The following is a 22,696-nucleotide window of genomic DNA, read 5'->3' as shown; positions in this document are numbered from 1 at the left end:
GTGCTAGGGAGGGAGTAATTTCACAAGAGGAAAAAACTAAGCCTCAGACATCCCTGCAGCTCCTTGCTTGCCCTGGGAGCCAAACTGCCCGCTGCCTGTGGGGGAAGAGGAACGAGGGTGCCATGGGCAATAACCCGGGTGCTGCAGCAGGAGGGTGCAGAGGCGGAAAGAAGCCAGCAAGCCAGACAGAGAACGCTTGAGATGTCTAACTAGTCCACGTGAAGGACACTAAAATTACCGGATAAGCACATTTATAGTATATCAATGCTCTAAATAATTGCTGCTAAAAATGTGTGAAAGTTAATTTGAACTCCAGCTGAAAGCTTTCCGAAACTTATTCAGTATTTTGAACACGTTTAGTTAGCATCCTTATAGATGACAGCCTACGTAATACTCATAGGGATTTCTTTATTTCTTATGCAAATACAACCCAGATCAGAGGTTGCATTAATCGGGTGATTTATAGCTGACTGCTGAAAGCACTTCAAAAGAAGGTCCTGAAAACCCACAGTGAAACAGTGAATAATTTGAAATTAGCTAGATTCTGGAGGTTTGCTTCCAGAGACAGCCCCTTCGGCCAACCCCTGAAACGTAGGCCTTATGATCTTCACACAGTTTTTCTTTTAGTACAGACTACTGTTTTGAAAAGCGTGGTTAATTTTAAAATTTTACCTGGTTTCAAGACTCAGTATGGCAGCGAGTTTTACTAGTTTCAGTAAGAAAAAACAGTAAAGTTTCAGATTTGTTGCTTTTCACTTTAGCTTTTTATAATGTTACCTTAAAACTAAAGTTAAGCTGAAAAATGGTTGAAAACCTAATCTGAAAAAGTGCTATAAAGAATAACAAATTGTTTTGCAAATTTACTGCAAATGAGGGTAGGTGCTCAGGGCCTTTAGAGCAGCAGATAATCATGAATACTTTTCAGACTAGAATAGCACTTAGGGTGCTTTATGACCCTTTCGTATATACTAAACAAGAGAAATGTGTTTATGAAATTTTCCTGTAAAGCTCTAGCTGTGTATTTATAAACTATATACACAAATACATAGATAAACAAAACTGGAACACAGAAGTAGTGTCAACAACAAAGTTCAGCTTGTTGCAGCAGTTCCTCTTTGCAGCATCTCCAGTACAGAAAGCTAGGAGGCTGGTACCTCATCAGAGCAGCTGAAAGAAGAGACCTTTATTTGGGAAAAAAAAAAATTCTCCTTATTTTATTTTTAAATTAGAAGTTCTCCTATTACTTTATCTTGGAAAACATTCAAAGATGAAAGCTTTTTTCCTAACCTACTTTTTTATCATTAAAAAAAAAATAAAATAACTAATGAATGGTTTGAATAAAGACAGCTTTGCTTGTGCTTCATCTTAATGACGTCTGTGTTGCCATGGAGCTTACTGTGACATCACAAGATCTACATAATGGTCTCAAAGAATGAGAAGTAGTAGGAAAACATTACTTAAGAGGCAAGACCTTGTCTGAACACAGTTTGGCTTGTTAACGTTCATGAAATTCATTAAAACAGAGGAGGATTTTTCCAACCTCATACAAAGCCTTTAGATGTTAGATCCTAAATGAAGACTGTTCTCTTGTTTTTTACCTTGAAAAACATAAAGTAAGCTTCTTTTAAGTCCCCCTGTAGACTTCCATAATTAAGGTATTAGAAATTTGTCATATTTTTTAAAAAAATTTAAAAATTAGTAGCTTGACATGCCATCTAGGTTTTTAGTTGTAAAATAAGACCATACATATTGACATTTTCCACCCCCACTTATTAACTCACATGGAAGGCTAAACACATGACCTCAATAACTAGTTTCCATAAATCTTATTAGTACAATGCAGATATATTCAAGATATCTTTGTAATAAGTGCCCTATAAATGTAAATGAATAAACAACTAAAACGGTGAAGTAATACTGACAATTTTGTTTCAGCTATTTAGGTTATAATTTGAAAATAAATTATCCCTCACTTACCATGTTATACTAAATCTAGTGTCCCTGGATTTATTTTTTAGAAACATTTGAAAATTTTAGCATTGTCTGAAAGAAAACTCCCAGACATTTTAAAGTCTTCTACAGTACGGAATAACATTTTGTTAAAAACACTATTTGTAGAAGAATTATAGTAGCAGAATCATGCTAATAATCAAAACAATAGTTTTGATTCCTTCCACCTTTCTACAGTCCTGCAAATACATCAGTAAGTAAGAGTTATTACTTCAGCTTATCAAGATTGTCCTTCACCAAAGATAAGTCCATAGAAGTTTAGATCACCCAAGTTCCACATAAGGCAAAGAAAAGGCTCTTCCCCGCATATACCCCAAACCTAAATGCAGCGACAGCCATCCCATATCACATTTATATCGGACTTCCCTCAAGATCTTTCTTGGACATTTTGTAATATATATCTATAAAAAGACTTTTAAGTCTTGCACTTGTAAGCACAGGATGAACTCTATAAGGTACCTCTTGACTTTTATGTAGAGTTCACAAATTATGGTAAGCATGATCTTCCACTCTCTATATTCTTCATTTAAATATAATTGTTCAGCAGTAACAAATTATCTCCAATTTCAAGATTTAAAATGGACCTCCTTGTCTAGTTAATGTTAAGGCTGTGAAAACTTCAGAGCCTTGATGAAAATGGTCTTTTCCCCAGCATATCATGCCTAGACCAGCATCTAGACCTTCTTGCTCTGCAGTGCACTCCGTCCCCTCTCTCCACATGAGTAAACTTCTCCCTCTTTGGTATTCTTCATGCTATTTTTTTTGCACATGGTTCATTTTGTTGTTATTTTGGGGTAAGCAATGACCAGATAACTTCTCAGTTCATTACATGTATAAAACTTGCCTAGAAACCCTGTGAGCATGTAAAACAAACACGGTCTTCCTTTTGCCCTCAGCAAGAATCTCATGAAGTAACTGAGGGGTTTTTTAATGTTTTGCGGGTTCGTACTAAACCTCAAAAACTTAAATACTAGAGTATTGAATCAGAAGAAACCTTAAATCAGAAAGAACAGATTGCAGGACAAGTCATCTCACCATCTGCAGTATCAATTGTGAAAAAAACCAAACAGTTTCTTCTGATAGATATCTTAAATTAGCAATGTAAGCAGTAGTGAATATCCAGGTACAACAGGTCTCACATTTAACTTGAAAATAACCACGTACTTTATTACATAGGGAGTTCTCTCCTCCTTAAGTTCTCAAAAAAGAGCTCTCAGGTTTTTTCCACATACACATTTGTATGCAAGTAATTTACTATAATTTCAGATAACAGCTTTTTAATATTAAAATCAAGCCTGAAATTTTACAAAGAAAATAACAGTATAAGTGAGAACTGTTGAAATTAAATGAATATCACATAATTATAATGTACAGAAGAACAATAAAAGCAAAAGCAAAGAGGAACAATGTTTCCAAGATTGATTAGATGTTGTTCTCAATTACTTCAAATTGTGACATGCTCCATTAGAAACCTTAATGCTGGGATTAGAAAGGTCTCTCTAACCAATGAGACACAAAATAAGATAAAGAGAAGAGTCAGCAATAAAAACCATACTGTTTCAGGGCCAGTTTTCATTGCAGCACATTTTAGAAACCAGGTATCAACTAAGAAGCACCAATTTTTTTTCAACAACGAGGGTATGTCAACATCTTCAGGAAAAACAAGTTTTCAGTGGAATGCACGTTTTTCCCATCCATCCTATAGAGCATGCTAAAACATTCCCAGTAAAAACAAAAAGCCCACTATTTCAGCATATTTTTCAAACATTAAATAGCCACAATTTTAACGCCAACGTTTTAACATCTAAAAAAATGGGATGTAAGAGTTGGTATCATTCATAGAGGTCAAAGATTATATTTCCTCTGTCAGCTACCTGTCAAGGATTCTCTCCTTTCCTCTACTTACTTTCTGATATCATCCCCTATAAATCTAGTCCGTTAAACCTCTCTGCTTGCTTGATTTGAATTTTTCCTTAAGATACACTCATGCTTACACAGAATAGTTCTACTCTCCATGTTACCCCCAGATTTTGTGTTTTCCTTAGCATTGACCTACATCCTATACTCACATCCCACTGAAAAAATTTTATTATACTTATTCTACATAACAAGCATTTTGATTTTTTTTATAATTGTTGTTGTTGTTAGAAGCGAACAGTGGCAGGAAATGCCATCTGGACTTAGCTTAACAATTACCGTGCGTGAAACAATGAGAAACCAGACCAGAACAAGGACTTCTTGAATCTACAAGCTCTACACCATCAATTAATGGTGTCTCTCTATAGAAAGTGCATGAAGTTGTTCTGAACATTCCACCAATACCCTTGAGCATCAGCAGGTGATCCAGACTCTCTCAAGTCCATCATCAGGTCTTTCATATGGAAAGAGACAGAAGTCTGTAGCTCTAGGATTTAAACCTAGAAACCAGCACAAGGCTTGCATTTGTCAGCTTGTGAGGGCTTCTTGGCTTCTCTCCTAGGATAGAGCATTTCCATCCCTGAACCCTCCGCCTTAAGAGGAAAACCGACACATTTGGGCTCACTTAAAAGTTATTCAGGTCATTTGACACTTTCTGCTTCTTTGTTTGTTACCTTCCCATCTCCTCATTACAAACTTGGAAGAAAGCCTGGTAGCGCTGGCCCCCACTACACTGGATTTCTATTTTTATTTTCAAAAGATGCCAGCATAATAGATTAAGTCCCTTAACATTTTATCAGCTGTGCAAGAACAAAGTTCCAGTAGCGTTGAAATAATTGTTTTGACAGGAACAATGCCAGACACCACCCAATCTCATCATTTAGAAACTGTGTGCTCTTCTGTTTCTCAACACCTCAGATACTGGCAGCACACTTGGAAGATGACCAATTTCAAACCTCAATGAACTCTTAAATTATTCAGCAGAACAGGAGACTGGTAGAATAAAGCAAAAATGTACATAACACCAAACTCATTTAGCTGTAAAAAAAAAAAAACACAAACATTTTTAGTATTCATACTTAAAAAGCTGTATACCAATTTCTGCAAACAGTAAGGATGGTCTCAGCTGACATTACTGGTTCAAGCAGCATGTGCTCTGCACCACGAGCTTTGCTGTAACAGCAGGTGATACAACAAGACAAGGCCCCATTAATTTATGGCTTGGGTAATTCAGCTACACCTGGAGTTGGCTGTGTCTGAGGGGAAGAAGCCAGATTCAGAGGGCTTGAAAGCCTCCCTGCACGCCCTCCCTGCTAGCCAGCCCTCGGGTAGCTGAGTGCAGGGACAGACCCACGGCAGCTCCAGCTCCTCCGGCACCTCATGAGGAAGAAGAGTGATGCCACCCATCAGCGAGCTCCAGGCTTCACTGGTAACACTGGCCGTGATACTAACGGAGATGAACAGATTCAAGGTAGATGGCCAGATCAGGCACTCCCAATAAAACGCTCTCCCTTGTAAGCAAGCTTTTATTTTCTACAGGAGTTTGAGTCTCAAAAAGTATTCACAGTCACATGCACTGTGATAGTCTAATTTTGTGCTTGCAGGTAACAGTAAACATCTGCATTCCCAAAGGACATACACAGTCTTTTAGGTGGATGCAGATGGTACAAAGCAATTAGTGTTGCTTTCTCAATGTCTATTTAAAAATCCATTGCGAGTAATTAACGGTAGACATATACTCAATCATAAATGGACTGATATCTCCACTACTTCTTCCAACTTCTTTCTTCATCTTGTGATCTCACTCTGTCCTAGATTAAACCATTATGATCACTCTCACTCTCCTTCATGCTTCAGCTGCAGCTGATGGACTAAATTCTGAAGCAAGGCATTCAAACCAGACAGAAGACAAGATGGCACTGAGGGTCAGCCCATGGCAGTACCAGAACTCTATACCTTCCCACCAGCCTTGAGAGACAGTCAATAGCGTGGCTTCAGAACAGCGCTAGCCAGATACAGAAGTAATGAAGCAACAAACAGGTCATGGAAAAACCCAGCAGAATCAACTAGCAGCAAAAAAATAAAGTTGAATATTAAAGACCAAGAGTTCCAAGGGCAAACTAAATCCAAAGCACACATTTTCAAGTAATTTCTTAAGTAGACTTTAAACCATAACCTGAGGAGTTATTTTTCTTTATAAGGATCCAATGTATGGTCTTTGTGTTTCCATCATGGCACTGTAAAACCTTAGCCATAAGGAAAACTCAAACAGGGAAACGCCCGGTAAGCTCAGCACAGCTCTTGATCAGCTCCCTCTGCAACTTAAATAACTAAACCAGCAGCTCACAAAAGTACAACCCTGAGCCTCCCTCAAATCCGTTGTTCTAAAACTCTCACTTTCCTGCTCAGGGCAAAAAAAATAAATAAATCCCTTTTTAGTCAAATTCAAAATTTATCTTGGTTTAAATATTTGTGTATATTGGTCAGTCTCTTTCATTTAAAGCACCAGTTTTGTTCTCTTACCCCATGAGCTTCAGACAGCAATAGCCATTATTAATAAACCCTAAATTGCAAACATATTAGGGTCATATATTGAGAGGAGGATTTTATTCACCCAAGAGATTGCTCAAAGACAATTCTCTACTCAAAATGTATCATCAGTTAGATATACGTAAACCACACCAAAAGGCACATCCCAGGCATCACAAAAATTAGGAAGTATTTTTCAGGATACATAAAGCTGTATAAATGCATGTACGTAGCCACGAACTCTGCTCCAGCGTTATTATACTCATATGCACTTTTTGTCAAAATAAATAAAAAATTGCCAAAATCCCAAACACATTTTCTTTTGAGAGAGGTTACTTCCTTAAGCTAATCAGGACACACCTGGACAAGGACAAATCCTTTTTTGCACAAATTTAGTTTTGTTATTGCTTCAAACACATTCAAAGCAAGTCCACAACTTCTTCAATGGCTCTCCAGTAGAATTTGATACTCCATTCCATCTTTTAAGTTGCTTTAGTATAGGAAAGACCAGTCATCAATATTCAAATAGGTACCCCCCTTTTAATTTTGGAGAGAGAAAAAGCAGATGTAATCTCAACTTCAAAAATGAATCTTTTAGCTAGAGGAAAAAACTTAAATCTGTAAAATTTGTGAATTTGGCAAAGGGAGGGCAGCTCTCCATCGCCATGTGCAATGGTGAGGGGATAACTGGTTGGATGTGAGCAGGAAGGAAGGAAAAGAAGAGGCTACAGCAAGGAAAGCGCATACATGAGTGAGTAGTTAAAGACGAGCAAAGCCAGGTTTGCATGTGGCAAGTCGGCATTGCAGCTTGCCCGAGCAGCACAGTACACACAATCCAGACGGTCTTGGAAGAATTCTAGGAGAAAAGCAGAAAACCCCAAGCACCAGAGCCCTACCAGTCTGAGAAAAACTGCCCAGCAATTCTGTATTTTGTTGCTGGTAAGAGTTTGTTGCATACTCCAGTCGTGGAAGCCACGGGCAAGCACAAGGTTAGCTGTGGGAGATCCAGGAGACGTTTTTGTAGTGCAGCTCCAAGGCAAATAAGATGAAAGACCACGGTAAAATTTACACTAGAAGCAAAGTCCTGGAACAAAAACCACACGGGAAGTCCAAGCAGCTGAGCAAATGTGATGAGAGCATGGAGCAGACCTAGGGATGCTGGAGGCCATTCCAAAAGATATTTTGAGGGACTGTCACATTACTGCTGTCAGTGGCCACGTGAAAACACAGGAGAACCAGGACAACCTTCAGGGAATTGTACTTTCTGCTCATTTATTTTCTGGACCTTCGTACATAAACCGCATTCTACCATGTGAACTGCTTCAGGGTACAGAAGCTCATGGGAAACAGTGAGGGGACCAAGTGTTAATTTCGCTAATTTAGTGGTCGTGGTGGGAAGGGGGAATGTTTAGTTTGACCATAATATGTGCCTGATACGTTAAAGAAAAGGAGAAGTATGACAACTGTTAATAGTAAAATATGGGGGGAATCTTCCTCACATTAAGCTGTCAGAATAAATTTCACTGTTGCAATTTACAGAAATTAAATAGGAGAACAAGATTAAGCTTTACTTTGTGTCACCAAAAATATGGCAGCTTTAATTGTGCAGGTCAAAATTCTTTAAAACTCTGAACTGTAAATTTTCCCAAAATAATAAGTTAACTGAAAAAAATCCATCTTATCTTATGAACCCTATTTGCTGGCTGATGGCTTGGCATTTGAACAAATACAAGACAAACTATATTACAACAAGGAAATAAAATTATACTTATGCTATTTTCACAAAACAGATGTAGTTTAGATGTTAAGGTTTCCAAAGCAAGTTACACGATTTAGGACCTCATGTATTCCAATATTCCATCTTGAATATATTTTTTTTCATTTTGAATTAAAGACTTGTCAAGTAGCCAGTTACAAGTAGTTTTACAAGTTACCCAGGACATTATAGAACTTTGGCAAAATTGGCAGCTATATGACACTCCTTTCAAACTATTTCAAGTAGCAGTTATTTGACCATATATAGCGCATTACAAAGCTGCTTATTTTTGGGCTGCTATACTATTATTTGTTTCTGGTTTGAGTGGGAAAGCAGTGGGGTGGTCATTTCTTATGCTTTTAGACAGCCTGGTGTTTTGGGGTTTTTTTAATTTTTTTTAAGACGTTCCTCTATATATTATCTGTCTGCCAAACCTACTCATCACTCCCTCTCCCCAAAGAATTTTAAATGGTATCTAACACTAGCAATCAAAGCTGTGGAAACAATGATTTGGAAGGAAAAAAAAAAGTTTACCTGACACAAAATACACAACAAAAGAGCATTTCCAGTGTTATCTACCAACCCGCACGGTGGATATACTCTAAGGATGCTATATCTGAAACTAATGCGACTAAATTAGGTAATAGTGGCCCCAAATGCAAATAATATGCTGAGCATATGCAGTCAAATGCACTGAAGTACTTCCCAGTGTCAGCTATAAATCTGATGATAGCACTTCATCCTGTTCCTCATAGGTTCACATGCCAACAGCCATGAAGTTAAGAGCAGGATGGAATTCAGCACAGAACCCTCCAGAACGGCAGGCAGATCTATTCACCAGGGCTATCTGACTTAGCCTAACTAGGTACTACTTTTACCTTGGCTTGTACAGACATACATTTTAAAAGAGTGAAACCCAACAAAGAATAGCAAATGCTCTTGAAATTGAAGCTGAGCTCGACAAAGCCAGGAGGACAGGCAAGGGGAAGCCCTCAGTCTAAGCAGCACCGGCAGCTCCCAAGGTCCCTCTGGGACAGCTGGGTGCAGCCCAGAGAACCTGGGCAAAGGGATTTACTGCAGGTGCATGGGGCAGGCTGTCAAAAAAGGGAGAATAATTTTAAGGTAGGGAAAAAAAAAAAAAAAAAAAAAAGGAGGAGTTTTGGATAGTGAGATGTTTGGGTATAGGAGGGACGCTCTGGGAAAAGTTAAGGAAATGAGAATTTCCTGAGTCACCCAGATTTGGAGAGAGGAATATAGTTCTTGCATTCTGCTCCTACACAGATTTCTCAGCTCCATCCTGCTCTCTTACTCACAAGCTTCGCATGTTCCAAAATTATTTTCTGGTAGCTTTCTAGATGGGCAAAGATAAAATGGACTAAACTGGAAAAAAAACCCCACTAAAATAGTCTAAATATGAATTTACAATAAGTTTGCTCAAATGACAATGTTTTGGCCAAACATGATCAAAATTAGATGATCTCTACCTGGCAATGTTTAGGTCTCTTCCTATTACCTGACATCAATTATGCATCAGGCCGTGCTCTATTTGCTAAAGCGTAGCAAATTCATCTTAATGGCAATAAGACATCAAGACGCCCAAATTATGCAATGCTCAAAAGGCTCTTGAAATCATTACTCCTTGTATGTGTAAATATTATATTCAGTTTAAGTAAACAGCTACCCAATAACTGCCTTTTTACCAGCTTTTTATTTCAAAATACCACCCTATCAGTTCTTTCTAAATAGCAGTCTTTCCAGGAGGTCTTGCTCCCTTTTTTCTAGAGCACTTTAAAATTTTACTGTAGTATTGCTGCTAATCAGTCTCTTCTACCCTGTCCATATATCTGAGCAGTTTACTATTTCCTCGTGAGCAATTCACTGCCAGCAGAAGTCAAGCTGGACAACTAAGTTTTCTTCTCAAGCCTTTGCTTTAATAAATAAATCACTTATTACCCACCGGTATTCCAAATCAGAAATTTAACTTGAGTACCCTCTCACTTTTCCCGAGTTTCTTACTCATGGGTGAGCCCAAGGCCCAGATATTGCAGCTTACTCATCTACAAAGTAAAAATCCTGATTAGCCTTGTCCTAGTTTTAAATAAGGCACTCACCTACCCTTTAATAACTATAGCTTCTGTGCACAAAGCCTCTCACTTGAATGACTCTGATATTGCTCTCCAGAAATCCTTTCTATCTTATATCATTAAAGTTTCTTAATTTTGCTTTCTTGGACTTAGGTTATTTTTGCTAATTAACAACTCATCTCTCTTGCATTTTCTTCCCATGACACCAGCTTTGGCAGCTACTTGACTCCATCCACAACTATGAAACTTCTCCTAATGCCAAATTCCACACTTGCAATTCAGCAAGATCTCAGGCACACTCCTAAATGTCATTGCTGAATTTCACTAGGTGAACGCTCTTCTTGGAGTCACAGGACCTGTAATTTTCTGTTCATTCTGCCAGGAAGAATCTCAAGCTCATTGTTTATCATATTAAATCCCACCTCTCATCAAGTGTCAAAAAAATGCCTGAAGCACAAGCATTGCTTTAATTCAAAGGAACAGAAATTTCTTGCCACAGACTATATACAACTACCCCACATTAATTCAGATATCATATATCCCTTCTCCCAGGATCTAAAGGTAGCACTTTCTGCCAGCTTTTCTTCTGGCATTGCCTGTTCATGGATGACATATGGGACAATTTTCTTCCATCTGCCAGCAGCAGGGATCCTATAATCTGTTGTTGTGCTACTTTTTACAGTAACCAGTTTTGCACCTTTAGCATATACTGTTTGAAGGCACATCAAATACACCATTTTATCAGCAGTGCCTGTCCTTTTACAGATGCAAGACACTTGCTTACACCAAGAACATGTCACCATCATCAAATGGGAGTCCCAAGACCAACACTGCTCTCCCGTTGAAAGGGAGATTTGAACATCTAATTGTTCATATGTCAACCAAGACTAGTTCTGAAGCAGTTTCCCACTGTTTAAAACTGTAAGGAAGCTTCAAGTGCTTTCGTTCTCATCATACCATACAGAGACGGGTCATTCTTTCATTCCGCCTTTCACAAATTTTATTACATGGTATTTACTTCAAAGGAGACTTTTATAGTAGTCTGAATGAATATGCATATAACCAGCGTTTTAAAGCAATTCTGCTCTGCTTCCACTAAAATGATCAGGCTCAGCCACCTTAGTCTAAAATCCTTGCACTCATTTGCATGTTTTTCCATAGCTCAAAATAATTAAATTTTTTACTATAGCAATATAAATTTTGAGCGCATCACACTCAAACTTATCTTTTTCTATGTAAAATACCACTCTTTGTTGCAAATCCATTTACATGAAGCAGAACCTAAACAGAAGTAGCAAAACTGGCAGTAACAGGATCTAAACATATGCTGAAACAGGCACTGAAGACTTGTGCACGCTAAGTAAAGCCTCAGGACAACATCGTAAGGTCTAGTGCATCCTATGATTTAAAGTTTGATTATTCACAGGAACAGACTACCCAGCACTTACTCCATCTGTAGGGGTTTTGGTGGTTTTATTTTTAAATTGACAGCACTTGCATGACACTTTGAATGTTTGTACACTGCCCACAACGATGGGCTTTCAATTCTAGCTATGGGCTTAAAACAATTACCACAGCTAGTAAAGGAAGGAAAAGTGTGTTTATGCGTGTACTTCTGTGTTTTATTAAGCGTAAGACATTGCCTTTTATTCTAAAAATTCTCTACATCTCAGGATTTATGTTTAAAATACAGAATGCAGTACATTCATAGTTGACATACCTGCTCCTTGGAAGAAACATAGATTCTTTAATGAAGACTGAGCCAGACAGCAGGATATACCAACAGGTACCAATATCATCAGGGCTGGAATAAAAAAAAAAAAAATATAAAAAAAGAAAGGACACAGTTTAAGACACTTGATTTAAGTTACTCATTTGCAGTATGAAGAATATCAAAGAGGCAAAACTGCTCAAAATTATGGAAGAAAGCCACAGTTCAATCATGTACAAAACGATTCTGTCAAACAATTCTAATTTCCACCTGCAAATATATACATTATTAGAGTGCCTTATTTCATTTACTTCACTTTTTTAAAAAGCATACATCTATCCATTTGGTAACAGCACAAATCCAATGAAATGTAATTGAAAGCAATTGAAATGAAGTCAAGCTACAGTAAATGTATATTATTGTATTCTGTCAAATCTATTACTTTATTCCTGATGAAGACAACTGTAGCATCTTCCCCTCTATAAATAAGGCCTCCTTTCCCAATTCTAGCCATCTCCTCCTTCACCCTTTCTTCAAGACAGAAATTTGTCTTTTGGCATCAGTCTGCCTTCACACAAGGTAAGGGAGCATCAAATACATTTGCAGATGGTAAACCTACATCAGATCTGTTAGTCAACCTTATCTGCTGCTACAGCGCACTGCCCCTTTCACGCCTCTTCCCGGCACAAGAATAAATTTCCAACAGTAAAAGGGACAAAGAGTTTTCTTTTCCACTCTCTTCATCCTGTAGAGGAACTGGATGAGGACTTTGTCATCCAGGCCCTGTTCCTTCTACTGTGGATTCAGATCTTGCTCCTTGAGTAACACAAAATCTTTTTCATAGGCTTAGACTCTTATTCAATAAGTTCAAATAACGTTTGGACAGGAAAATAAAATAGTTAAAGGTTACTAGAAATAGCTGGAGTAGAAGTCTTGTGTCGTTTTGACAGTGAACACTGAGAATCTCTGTACTTTACTTCAGTTTTTACCACTCCTGCTTCTTCCGAAGAAGCTCACTAATTAGATTCCAGTACGCTGTTACGAAGTGCATGAGCATTCTTATTTGAAAACCACATCCCTAGTGACACTAAGAGATGCAGATTACTTAATTAATCTGTAGCACCTTCTTTTTTTTTTTAAATTACATGTCTCAAGTCTTTAGCAACAATTAGTTCTAACTTTGAGCAAGAACAGCCCACATCTTTTAACGACGATGACAGCATAGTATTAAAACCCAATCTTAAATCTAAGTAGGCTATGTACGTGTTAGCAGCGTGTTTTTCATTTGAAGAACTGCAATTTAAGAAGTACCTATACAGCAGGGTCTTCAGAACAACAGTGCCATTTCCTCAGCACTCACTGTATTACACTTTCTAAAAGGGAAGCTGAAGTCAGAGAGAGAGAGAGGGAGCTGGCCTAAAACAGCTGAGAGCAAACCAGCAAACCATCCAATCTAAAAACCTGCTCCGTTTCCATTTTGCACTGTATAATATAACCACAAGAGAAAGGACAAACATCAGAAACACGAAGAAATAACAGAGGAAACTGAGGACACAATCTATGACTAAGAACACAAGAACTGACTAAGATGATGCAACCCATATTTCTTTTCTACCAGCCTATGGCCTGACGAGTGAAGCCATGTTGGTCACCCACACCCACCAGTGAAGACTTAACATCTTCAAAATGAAGTCTTCAGGGCACACTTCTTTATACCGATAGACAATAGAAAATGAAGCAATAACATCATGTCATAGCTAAAACAACAGATCATTTTGATTAACATAGTTGAAGAGCACCAAGCTGCCTTTTCCAAAGTGCTTCACGTGCTTGCTTCTCAGATGGACCTGTATTGCCCTCAAACTTGTTAGTCGAGAAAAAATTGTACATAAGTACAGAGAACCGGGTTAAAGCCAATAAACTCAAGAAAACCACCACTTCAAATGAAAATACCGTTCTCAAAAGCATAAAGATGCACCCGAGTTAAGTCACACATCTTTAAATACTCCTCCCGCCAAATGAGGCCTAAGTTGACAGGCATACAACCAGCATTGCTGCTGAACTGCAAAGCTGTTGGGTTTTTTGTTGTTTCTGTTTGTCGATAGATGCCATTCTTAATACAAATAATCTGCACAAATCAGCACAGTTGAAAGTTTTTAAAATAGGCATTTTCAGCAATGTCTATAGATGGACTGATTTCCCAAATTGCCGGGACGTAACTCTATTAGGATGTCAATGTTAATTTTTCCATGTGGACTGAAGTGCATTATATTATCACATAATAAGTTTTGTGGGTTTGGGGATTATTTTCCTTTTCCTAAAAATTGGCAGTGTGACTAAGTATAAAAGTATATTCTGATAGAAAAGAAGCTCATCTGGGGTCACAAGCTTTATAACTCTAAAGCAAAAGTAATCTAGAAGATCTGTTTATACTTTTACAGAAAAACATTTCCAAGGGTAGAATAATAGAAGCAAAAATAAAAAATTTATTTAAACCAACAGAAAATATTTTAACTTTTGCAAATCTACCAGTATACAACCTTTTATTTGCCTCCTTTAAGAGTTGATGAACTATTTTAAATCCTCTGTCAAATCACCTATTTGTAAGGGGCTTTAATTATGTTTTCTCACCAGAGAGCTTTTATCTCCAAAGAGAAAGGCAGCCACTGGCTGCACCAGTCAATATGTTCAAATTCTTAATGCTACTTTTGAATCTACCTTTGAATCACTGAACAAACAGCTATAATGATTACACATTTAACTGCAGCGGTTTAAGCTTTTCTTATTTGATCACACACAACACAGCATGACTTTTCACTCAGTTAATCATCCGACTCAGTTTTATCTTTTTTTTTTTTGTCAGTTCACAGGTTTATCCGCTTTCTCTGCAAGTTAGCAACAGTTGTTGCTCCTTCTCACTTATCTGTCATGAACATCATACTTTATCCACATTTTATATAATCAAAAGCAGCATCTGTTCTTTTGACAGCTGAAAGTGCTGACTAAAAAAAATAAAATCAAAATTTAGGAATACTATCTGATTTGATTTTATTTTCCTTTTGCTTTACGTGTACTTTGATAATTGATTTTACTTTTACAGTCATGTTTGAGAATTTCTAAGCTCGATGGTACTTGCATCATGGATATCTACTGGACCAACTTATTATCTGGATTAAAAAAAAAACTTCAATATTGCTGTGTCACAATAGCAGTGGGTTACTACAGAACATATATATATTCAAGGTATCTTCCCCAAAATACACTGTGTGTTCCTTTAAACTTTCATTGCCAGCCAAAACATCATAAATATTTCCAAGACAGTCTTCAAGAGCAAAGAATGCAGATGGGTTTTCTTTCTCTTCATTTTTACAACTACTAGTGTCTTCATATAGTCTTGAACAAAATATCTGGAAAAAAAAAAAAACCAAACAACAAAAAAAACCCTCAACATGTACAGCAAATACATTCCTTCCTCCAGAACACACATGCTTCCCTCCAAAAAAAAAAAAAAACAAGAAAAAAACCAAACAAAACCACAGACAAATGAAAGACTGATCTATTCCTTTCATATGAAAATATATTTAACTCCCGCACTTCTCAACACTTGCTACACTTTCAGTTGTTTAGAATTAAGCCTCAACAAAGCCATTTGGCAGCCAGCTCTTGCTAGAGAGTGCATTACAAATAAACACATGCAATTCTTTCATTTTAAGGATCCTGGGCTTTCCACAATCCTATTCAAACATCAGGTTGCTTTCAATCAAGTTTCCATGTTTTCTGTTCTACACTTGACATTTGTTCATCAACAATGCATTTGCATTCTTCAGGACTTTTGTGCCTGTAATGAACAACAGAAGGGACTATAGACCAAGCCTATACTGAACTACAAAAGTAATTCTTCAAGCCACAGGAGGGCCCATGCAAATTCCTTTTTACCCAACATAGAATATCCACGTTTGAAAGGTTTTCTTTGCAATCACATTTTATACTTTATTTTTAAACATCAAAATTGAATTCTAGATAGTAAATCTAAGCCTAATTATGGAGTTTTCTTTCACTGCTAGAATGCTGCCTACCACTGGCAGCCCACAGAGGTATCTAGAAACTGTATTTGTTCACCTAAAGATATTTCTTCTGTCAAAGAGATGACAGCAAATTGTGCTTATAAGGGTTCTTTTGTGGACAGGACACATCCCTGACTGGGTTTGCAGGAGGGTTATTAACCCCACGTAAGCACTTAATCCAGAATTAGCTGAAGCAGCATAGATGCTGATGACTTCCCCCCAAAGGCATCCTTAGAGGGTTTTTTTGGCCTAGTTTAGAGTAGGGTCCAGTAGCACGTGTCAGTCAAGCTGATGTAGAAAGGAAAGCCATTTGCTTAGGTAAGATCTTTCCAATGACTAGGTTTTGTAAAGGGTGCCACTGCTGCCTATCATCACCACCAGCACTGAAGCGGCAGCTGTCAGACACTAGGAGACTTGAAGTGCAGTGAAGGATCCATGTTGGGCTGAACGCCAAGCCCGCCCAACCCAGGCAAACAGCACTTCTACCTAGTTGCAAGTTCCTCTCCACACCTTCTCTCCAGTCTTGCAAGGCTGCACGCACAGCAGTGGAAACACTTGAAATCAGGAGTTATTGGCACGTGTACATTTCCAAGCAGGCATTCACTGATCTTCTTTGCAGGCAAGAAATAACTTTACCTGTTGGCCTCCAGTGATGGAGTACATTGCTTCAAATATGTAAAACCGGTGGGAGCTTCTTTGGCATTTTTTTGGGTGGTGTGGTTTTTGTTTGTTTTTTCCCAGCTCATCTACTGTTCTGGATATTCATCTGGATGAAACTCAGGACTGGTAAAACTATATTGCCTACCGAATGCAGCACAGCTATCCACTTTCCCAAGTTAGAGAAAACAACATTTATTACCAAGAAAGTAAGATGACACAGGCAATTTATCCTGAAGAGAAATCAGAACTAAGCCAGCCCAAGAGTCACACATTAAGGAGCAGTCAGAACAACAAAATCAATACACATAGTCATTCTGTCCTAGCTATATTAAAGCCAGCAAAAGCCCCAGTGAAACTCTGGTGACGCAAACTTCCATCCATCCTTTACAGAACCAACAGGACTATGGCCAGATTCAAGACACTGGCTGCCCCACAACGGTAACTTGTGTTAGCGCACTAGGATTAGACTAATGCCTGTATGTCTATGTGCGCTCAAAGCATTTGACTACAGTGCAGAGGAAAGAGCCTAAATCTTAAGAGTAAAAAGCAGAGCAAGAGATCTTCAGCAGAAGATAGGATTTGTGTTCTGTGAAGACAGCAACAGAAGGACTCAGGTACAAAGATTTAACATTCTTCTCTTAAAACTACTATGATAGAGCTACCTACTGATAAAGTTTTCAGAACTCTCAGGTTCTAGCAGCAACCTCAAAATTGTGCAAAATGGAAAGCCAACACCAAAACAGTCACCAATATGCAGACTTTAGTCATAATCTGCAGTAAGTTAGTCATACAAAATTTAAATAAAGCTACTTTAATTCTTGACTCTTGTATTATAGCACTTTTGAGAGCAGGGGATTTCCTGGGGAATTTATATTTAATTTCCCAGAATGCAAGAGAGCTTGAGTTACGGGAATTTGGGATCTAGAAACGGAAATGCAGAGACTGGATTGCAATGCCTTCCCATTGCCTTTCCCTCCCCAGCTTCCTGGATGTAGCCCTTTTACGCAACTACAACCTGCAGCCAGACACACTTCTCCACTTTGAAAATGACACAAAAAACTGAAGACAGAACTTTGCAAAGTAACTTCATAGCTGTCACTAACTGTTCTGTTTGGAAACTTCAGTTATATAATTACGCGGTAGCCTATGATGACATCACCAGGCTGTCACCTCTAATAAGGTTAGACAGTATTTTCAGACTTAATTCTTTACATTTTCTAGCATATGACTGTTCTTGGAGACCTCAGAGGTCCTCAAAGTTCAAAAATCAGGAACTGTTTATCAACCTCCAGACTGCCGAGATCCAAGAAGTTTGCAGGTTCTCTCAAAGTCTTCAGCACTTGTATCAAATTCTCGAAGCTGTAGGCTATTTACTCCACTGGAAGGGGCAGATTCATACTCCCAGATCCACAGCTAGCTGAATATACACTACTTAAAACTGAAGTTTTATTTTATAATTATTTTATTTTGATTTGAAGGAATCTGCAGCACTTGTACACCGAGTTTGTAACTATAAATCTGAATCAGTATTAACAGCATACCAAAGAAATTCTGCGCAACAAAATAACTTCTTTCAATACGTTCCACACATACCTATTCTATAAGGCATCTGCCTACAGTAGTTTCCAATTTTAGCTTTCAGACTTCCTGATCACATAAGATGCTGAAAAACCTTCCAAAATATTCAGCTACAATAAATATTTAAGTCAACCTGCTGAAAGACCCAATAAATCTCAAATACCCACACCATCTCTAGTGTCTTCTTCTATCCTAACAAGTCCTGATGCATCACTTGCCCTTAAAACTTCTTTAGAAATAACTACATTTTAACGAGAGACATCCATTTAATTCTTACTCGCCATCAAGATGAGATGTAGCACTACCAAAACCTCTGGATTAATGAATCATATTCAGCACATGCTTGCTTGTGTGCATTTGGTTCAACTGAGATATGTACAGTAGCAAGAATTTGCAGGTCTTTGTGATGACTGCTGTCAAACATGCTTTAATTCTGTCAAATAAGACATCACTTCAGTGCAAAATTCAGCATCTGGACTTGAAAGCACATGCTAAACAGAAGTCTTTGCTGCCCTGACCACCTTCTGGTGACTGGTGTCTCAGCCAGCTCCTTTAAGACAGCACTTGAAAAAAGCTAAGCAGTATGCAGGTCTCAGTGGAAACAAGCATGGAAATGGCTTCCATCTAGTAACTGCTTAATATTCCTTTTACAAGAGATGTGTCTCTCCGGAGACCTAAGCAACAGAGGTGTCATTCTCCCTCCAACACTCAACAGAATGGTCCAGCAACACTAGATGCTGCAAGGACCCCTAACGTAAGTCAAACATCAGCATCCAGAATTATTTCCAATTCAGGGGAATTTTCCAAGTTACTTCATAAAAAGGTCATGAAATCATCAAGAACAATTTCTTGGTTGTGAAAAAGCTAGTTAGAATTATTCTCTCCATAAATCATTAAAATTCCAACCACTGAAGGATTCATTCAAGACTTACATTTAAACTGGATATAGTACCATTCCTACAAGCTACAACATTTGTAATTGTTTTGATAAAAGAACTTATATTACAAACCAAGATGTATCTGGCAGATTACATTTTCACGAAATCATACTCAATGTTGTTGAAAGTTGAATAAATTTCAAAAAGTAAACACTGAGTAATTCAGAATAGACATTGTTCATATTCCCAGATCTCCACTTGAGAGGAACAGAAACAATGAAAATTTGACATGTCAGAAGTGGTACCTCTTTCAAGCATTTAAGCACTACACAAGAAGAAATTAGAAAGAACATTGCTCTGCAAGCTTATGCTCCATGGGATATTGTTTCAGCAGATTAATCTGTCTGTTTCTCTTTGCTCATTTTGGTTATCCTCTGTATGCTGAAAGCTATAGGTACTTTATCGTTTAACTGAATAACCATTGCCACAATTAGACATTAGCCCTGAAGTGCCTTGGGATGTCAAACATGTCTTTAAGTTTAGTGATTCCCAGGTAGACATCTCATCGCCTGAAGATCCTGCCCACTAGCACTGCATTGTTGTAACACTCAGAATAATCAGAAAACCGTTTACCCACATTGTCAGCACTGTCTATAACCCTCCTTAATAAGCTAGTTAAGCAGTTACCTGACATCTGCTAGAGCATTTTAATGTCTCTTGATGACATTAAGAGCTACATCCCTAACACAGAAGTAAAACACGTTGGGTGCTTAATGCATTAGCCACACACAACTTTCAAATACTTTTTTTCTTTTTTTGTAATGAACACATTAAAGTTAAAGTTACTTTTATTCTTACTCCTATTCTTTGCTCTAAATATAAGAAAAAGTTTAAAAATATCCAGTAGTAAAACCAATAACTCAGAATTTAGAACATCTAATTTTCACTAAACAGGCATCTTAAGAGTGCATATTTCAACTGATGTCCATGATTATCTTTTATTAAAGGACACAAGATGAAAATTGGTGTCTTGTCTGCTGGTAGCAAGAGTGGGAAGTAAAGAAGAATGAACCACAGGAAACAATGCCTCAGTACTCATGAAAACAAATAATCAGAAGTATGTTTTCCTTTAGAGTATTAATTTATTTGTATTCTTTTCCACTTCTGAAATAAAATCAGTACAAAAAACCAGAAAATTCAGCCTTCAGAGATTATTGCAGACTGTCAGGAATGCATGTCAGTCTAAGGCAGCTAATTAAACAGGTAATCAATAAATACATTATGCAAATATACATATGCAAGCTAATTGACCTATTGTCATTGAAGTCTTAGTATTAAACTTGTACAGTGAATTACCCCTTGATTTCAGAAGAGAAATTCAGAATGAAAAAATTATAGTCTCCTAAGTCATCAGGAAAACAATGACAGAAGTAGTAAAATTAAATGATCTTGCATCCAAAATACTCTTGAGGTAAATCAAGACAGTCAATTCTATTATTAAATCTTACATCTTTCTAATATTTCTCCACAATCAAAGCTTTTATTCTCAAAATTACTACAACAAAAATATGGTAGATTTTAATGAAACATTTACAGTAAAGAAAGTGCAAATTAAAATCCTCTCAAAAAACCCTTACTTTAGTCTTTATCCAAAGAAGTCTCAAAATTAGGTCAAACAATAACACAGAAATTTGGAACTGGCTGTGCAAAGCCAACAGACTGTAACGTTGATCACTGACACTATTAAGAAGCCTTGAGTCAGAGCCGACTGCCAAGTCATTGAATGGATTTGTTTTAATAATACACTTCGTCTAAGCGATTCCCCACAGAAAATGTATCCACAACACAATATATGAATTCAGGTTCCTGATTTACTGCAGTGCAAAACTGGCAGTACCCCAACGCCACTTTGGCAACTGCCTGACTGTCCTAAGGTACAATACACCTTTAGGAATACTTTAAGCGGAAAAAAAAAAAAAAAAGAAAAAAGAAAAAAAAAAAGAGACCAGCCCTGCTGCAGCAGTTCTTTGCATTACTAAATATACCGCTACATGACTTCCACAGAAACCTATGGATGCACAAGCAGAATGAATATATATTGTCTGCAGAGGTCTACCTGAAAATTCAGATACTGACCCAGAGAGATGCTTCAAACAGACATATTCTGAGTTTATTGTGTTTCAGAGCATTTTCAGTAATTTTCAAAGCACCTCATATTTCTATAAGACCAAAGAAGAAATCTTCTACAGGGGCTCTCTGAAGTCAAGAATATTCATTAAACAGGAACAGTAAATGCAGAAATGTGACCCAAGCCTCTACAAACAGGTCCATCCTCTCCAAAAACTCAGAAATTCTGGTTAAAAGTAAAGTATTAAAGAATACAAGAGAATAATTTTACTGATAACTCAAAATATCACAGTGGAAACATCAGCTTGATCCTCACGCTTCTCTCGCAATTCCTTTCTGTAGTGTTTTAGGTTTTACATTTAAAAGATATAAACGTATATAGCTATAGATCATATATATATTATATCTATACAGAATAAATTGTTTTTATGAAACCACCATCATAACATGTACAGAACATAAAAGCACTCCTTCATAACACAAATGTATGCGTCAGAAGACAAATTCCAGCGAGGTGGTCTCTGCAGAGCTGTTCTGTTTAAAAATCATGCACCAAAGAAGCTTTTAGCTCGTTTTTGTCACACTTCATTGCACAATTAAGTCAGGCTATGCAGAAGTGTACGGCAACTTTGGCATCAACTTTTCATTGTTTTTTCTACACGCTGCTTCTATCCTCCTGAGGGTCTTCAGGGCAATCTGCTACTGTGACAGAACCATGAATTTGCGATGTGTCGCTTTTCTTGTAGGACTTAAAAGTTTGACTCCCAGATTCCCACTCTTAAAAACGACTCGTGGATCTATTTCTCCCCTGTCCTTGCACAGAACTACTGTATAGTAACTACACAGACTGGCAGCTGCAAATAAAACTACAGCTTAGCTATCTAGCTGAGACACACCCAGAGGCTTTTACAGCTACATCCAAAATCCCTACTTGACTTTTTGTGCAATGCACGATACCTGGCCAGATGATGGCACGTCTCCTCCTTGGGAGGAGCATCCTCCTAAAGAAGCTCTGCGAGTTGCCCCTGAGTCGCTGCCCCGGCTCCATCTCCCCTGTGTCTTCAGGCAGTCCTCTGACAACCCATCCCAAAGCTGCACAAAAGCAATGCCCCCCAGCATTTCTCTGACATTCTGCTCTGCCTCATGAAAAAAAGCTAACATTTTCATCCAAGAAAACCGTAAGTATTTTTGTAACAAACAAAAAGCCATGCTCCTTTTATTTCCTTTCCAGGTTTCCTTCGTTTCAGGCTTTGGTGGCTGGGCCAAGCACAGCTAGCACGAAACAAGTATTTTGAGTCTTGTGATGTGCCACGGTGATGTAACTCAGAAAACCTGGCTGAGACTGGATGGTGATATCACAGCTACCAGACCTGAGAATTTGC

General features: G+C 37.8%; 1 protein-coding gene across 4 annotated transcripts in view; it reads right to left on the bottom strand.

Annotated features, from left to right (window-relative positions):
- RAPGEF2 (Rap guanine nucleotide exchange factor 2) overlaps positions 1-22,696 on the bottom strand; it is a 195,329-nt gene that overhangs the window by 102,432 nt on the left and 70,201 nt on the right. For all 4 annotated transcript variants that reach the window (XM_063335391.1, XM_063335393.1, XM_063335392.1 and 1 more), the window contains exon 4: positions 12,017-12,100. In XM_063335391.1, the coding sequence (XP_063191461.1) occupies positions 12,017-12,100 (84 nt within the window). The remainder of the gene's footprint in view (positions 1-12,016; positions 12,101-22,696) is intronic.

The sequence above is a fragment of the Chroicocephalus ridibundus genome, chromosome 5 (genome assembly GCF_963924245.1).
Source record: "Chroicocephalus ridibundus chromosome 5, bChrRid1.1, whole genome shotgun sequence".
Taxonomy (NCBI): domain Eukaryota; kingdom Metazoa; phylum Chordata; class Aves; order Charadriiformes; family Laridae; genus Chroicocephalus; species Chroicocephalus ridibundus.
This window is presented reverse-complemented; position numbering and strand designations above follow the sequence as displayed.